General features: G+C 46.0%; 1 protein-coding gene across 1 annotated transcript in view; it reads left to right on the forward strand.

Annotated features, from left to right (window-relative positions):
- Window positions 1–4,189, forward strand: part of Nfu1 (NFU1 iron-sulfur cluster scaffold) — a 36,175-nt gene that overhangs the window by 13,362 nt on the left and 18,624 nt on the right. Inside the window, exons 4-6 of the mRNA XM_021164105.1 lie at window positions 77–143; window positions 1,438–1,558; window positions 3,826–3,886. Coding sequence (XP_021019764.1) covers window positions 77–143; window positions 1,438–1,558; window positions 3,826–3,886 — 249 coding nt within the window. The remainder of the gene's footprint in view (window positions 1–76; window positions 144–1,437; window positions 1,559–3,825; window positions 3,887–4,189) is intronic.

Genomic DNA, 4,189 nt, shown 5'->3' on the forward strand with positions numbered 1-4,189 from the left:
TTTGGTAATGTTTTTTTCCACTTTTGTGTCTGTTTCTCTCCTTTCATGAGATGGCTTTTCTTTTCTTGTGCTCCAGGCAGTTATTCAGGATTGAAGGCGTGAAAAGCNTCTTCTTCGGACCAGATTTCATCACAGTCACAAAGGTACAGTCCTGAGAGTGTAAATCAAGGCTGCCGGCTTTCAGCTTTCTCTGAGTCCAGTGTCTCGTTCTAGAATGCTCATTGCTCATTGGTTTTCTTGCTGTGTAGTCCAGGCTGGCCTGAAGCCTNAGGCCTTCCCTCCTTCCTTGGCCCCCAGTTGCTGCCATTACAAACGTACCACCATAAGAATTTAAGAATTTCCATTCTTAATAGGCTAGGGTTTTTAATGACACGTGATATTAAAACTCTCAGGTGAGGGGCTGGAGAAACAGCTCAGCAGTTAAGAGCACTGTCTGCCCTGGCAGAGAACCCAGTTTAGAGTTCCAGCACCAAGTGGCAGCTAGCTCACCACCATCTATGCCTCCAAGTCCAAAGGACCCAATGTCTGTCTTGTTCTGACCTCAGCCACACACATGGCACATAGGGGTACATCAGACAAAGCATTCATGCACATAAAATAAAATAAATACGTACATTAAAAATGATGTCTACCACATTTGTCAAGTTAGCAAAGGGCTTTTCTAGCTGCAGTTAATTATGCTCCAGGTGTAACTGTTCTCCAGTAGCCTCAGCAATTCAGATGAAATACTTGAGNCTCAGCAGATTGAGCNCAGTGTCCAGGATTACAGGGCTGCCCATGGCAGGACACAACCTTAGCAGCTTCCAGGTTACTGGACTCAAATTTATCTTTTATACAATTTTTNAAAATTTAAATGTTTTAATTCCGTGTATTATTTTGTGTGTGTCTGTTTGTGTTCAGGCATCCGTAGACCAGAAGACAACTTACGAGAGGTAGTTCTCTCTCCTCCCACCATGTGGGCATTGAACTTAGCTTGCCGGACTTGGTAGCAAGTGCTTTTACCCACTGAGCCATCTTGCCTGCCCCTAAGTTGTATTNTTACTAATTCTTTCTGTGGGCTGATGGATGAAAAAGGAATCGAGTAAACATTATGAACAAATTGCCTGTGTGCTCTGTCAGACGCCACANTGCACATGTTCTCTCTGAAAGGGTGTGTCATTCTTAGTCATTCTTTTGACATGTGCACATATGATGAGTTTCAGATATGTGTGCGTATTTGCATAGTTCACACACCTCTAATCCCGGCACTCAGGAGGCAGGAGCACGGATCTCTCTCGGCTAGTTTAACGTATGTAGTGAGTTCCAGGCAGTCAGAGCTGCACAGTGAGACCCTGTCTCAAAATGAAAAAAAAAAAAAAAAAAAAAAAAAAAGGTGGGAATCTGGATTTGTCCTGCACTTGGCTGGAAATGCAACATGCTTCTTCAATGTGATTACAGGAGAATGAAGAGTTAGACTGGAATTTACTGAAACCAGACATTTATGCCACAATTATGGACTTCTTTGCATCTGGCTTACCCCTAGTGACCGAGGAGACGCCTCCACCTCCGGGAGAAGCAGGTAGTGCTGTGTTGGTCTGTCCGTGCTTGTCCAGTCTTTATTGACTTCTACCTCATTCCCAGTCACCTGGATGCCAAGTGACAGAATACAGACTTTTAAAACGTTTTTATTAGAGCTATTAACATATTAATTATACGGCACTATGGGTTCAATTATGGCCTTTTATACATGTATATAATGTGTTTTGATCGTAAGCACCGTCTATTGCTCCTCCTTGTCTCCCTCACCCCTGATGGTCCTCTTCCTCTCCCCACCAACCCCACCTCCACTCCCCTGCTGCTTCCTCTTGTGAGAGGCTTACATGAGGCCTGCTAGTGCTGCTGACAGAACCACTGGCACCTTACCAGTGGACACACCACCACAGGTGATATCCTTCCTCCCCAGCACTAACTTTGTGTAGGTCCCTGGGGAAGGTGGGGCCTCATGAGAGCCTCCTTCTCCATTCCAGGGTGTTTCACTTGTGTGTGTGTGTGTGTGTGGTACCGCTGGAGGCCAGNAGAGGGCATCAGATCCCCTGAAACTAGAGTTACAGTTAATTGCAAGCCACCATGTGGGTGCTGGGAACCAAACCCAGGTCCTCTAGAAGAACAGCCAGATGGCATTCCACAGCTCTTACAGTCCTTCTGCCCCTCCCCCAATACTCCTCGATGGTCTCAGTCTTGCGGGTAAGGCTGTCCCACNTAGGGCTGAGCATTCAACAGTCACTTAGACTCAGCACTTTGACACCTACTGCATGAAGAGCTACTCTGACCAAACCAGATAGCAGTACTGATCTGTGGGCATAAATGTGGTCATTTAAAACGAAACTTGGCGAGCACATTATGTCTATTTAGTAAAACAGTTGTAGCTTTCCCATAAGGGTCTATGACCTCCTCGCCACAAGTTTTTGACCAGGTTCCAATACCAGATATGACTTCCTTCCAGTGGAGCTGGCCTCAGTTCCAATCAGAAAACACTCAGTTACCCGACATGGGGCTTGCCACTGTTAGAGCAGGCGGTGAGCAGTGTTTTCCCTGGTCTGGTCAATGGTGCGGCGCATGGGGCCGCGCTGAGCCAGAGGGTTGACCCAGTTCTCTCCCAGCTGCCTGTGCAGTACCTTCTGGCTATGCACTGGCCTGCAGGTGAAGGACTTTGTGTCAGTCCCAGCTTCTGTTCTATGTCTTGTGACCAGAGTGTGTGCTGCATTCAGCGGGAGGAGCTTGCCGTCTAGTTCTGGGAGACAGCCAAGGGCAGTGGATTTACTTTTGTCATTGAATGCATTTGGCTCTGGAACCAATTTTACATGAGACAAAATTTCATACAGAGTGTCATAATACTGTTTTCTCAATTTTTAAAATTTGTGTGGACATTGAATATATTATACAAAATTAAAATTTTTAATTATGAAAAATTCTGAGAATTCAGAACCACCATTCATACGGCACAAAGTTGCTTCCACTTAGATTCAACAGATGTTAACTTTTTCTGGAGAAGGTGTCAAGAAACAAACAGTGCTAGTTCTTCTATAGCTGCTTTAGACCCATTTTTAAAGGGAGTATTAAGAACGCAAACTGTATGTAGTACATTGCAGGTTTTTTGTGGGGAGCCAGCTTAACTTAACCCCGCTTCCCGCACTGCATCCGCCCTCCAGCCTCATTCCCCTGGGGCTGTCCCCTCACCCTGGTCCTTCTGTCTGTCTCAGCCCAGCTCAGCTGCCAACTCTATATGCTTCAATAAGCCACACTCCAGTCTGATCTGACCAGCAGCAGGACAGCTCCTGTCCCTCCCATCTCTTTGCAGAGACGAGGGTTACACGGCTTCCTTCATGGCTTCGTTCACGGGCAGCTTGCTTTTTGACATGATAATTCCAGATAATCATCTTTTGGACAGATTTGGAAGGACAGCATTTACACATAGAAAGCTAATGGGCTGTTGAAAGGACAATACCAAATATTCTCCCCGGGGACCCACCTCCAAGCCCTGTGTGAGGGGGACCCACCTCCAAGCCCTGTGTGAGGGGGAAGGCCTTCTAGCTGAAGGATTGCAACTAGGAAGGTGGTATTTTTCTATGGCTTTTTTTCTTTTGTTTTGGATTTTGAAACAAGGTCTTGCTAAATCTACTCAGCCTGGAACTTCCTACATAGACCAGGCTGGCCTTGGACTGTGACCTTTCTCTGTCTACTTGAGTGCCACCATGCTTGACTATGCTTTTATGTCAAAACCTTCCTGTTTTATGCTTATATGACTTCAAAGTTGTTACTCTTGGTTTTCTTATGATTTTTTTCTAGGCTCTGAGGAAGATGACGAAGTCGTGGCAATGATTAAAGAACTGTTAGATACTAGAATACGGTAGGTATTAGCAACCTCCTACCCCACGCCACGCTGCACACCCTGCCCCACACCCTGAAATCTAGTGCTGCAGAGACCGTTCTCATTAAAGCAGCAAGCTTTCATCAGGAGATTGGAGCAGGNCTCCACACCCATAATCAGTGTAAACCAACATAGGTCCTCTTTGCAGTTAAACGTAGAGAGAGCTGTGCCTCAGTGCCCAGTCTGCTTTACAGCAGTCCACACGGAGAGAGGCAAGAGGGATTCTCCTCACAGTCTTTTTAGGGACATATCTGAGGATCTTGACAAGAGTAGCACCCATGT

The sequence above is a fragment of the Mus caroli genome, chromosome 6 (assembly GCF_900094665.2).
Source record: "Mus caroli chromosome 6, CAROLI_EIJ_v1.1, whole genome shotgun sequence".
NCBI lineage: Eukaryota > Metazoa > Chordata > Mammalia > Rodentia > Muridae > Mus > Mus caroli.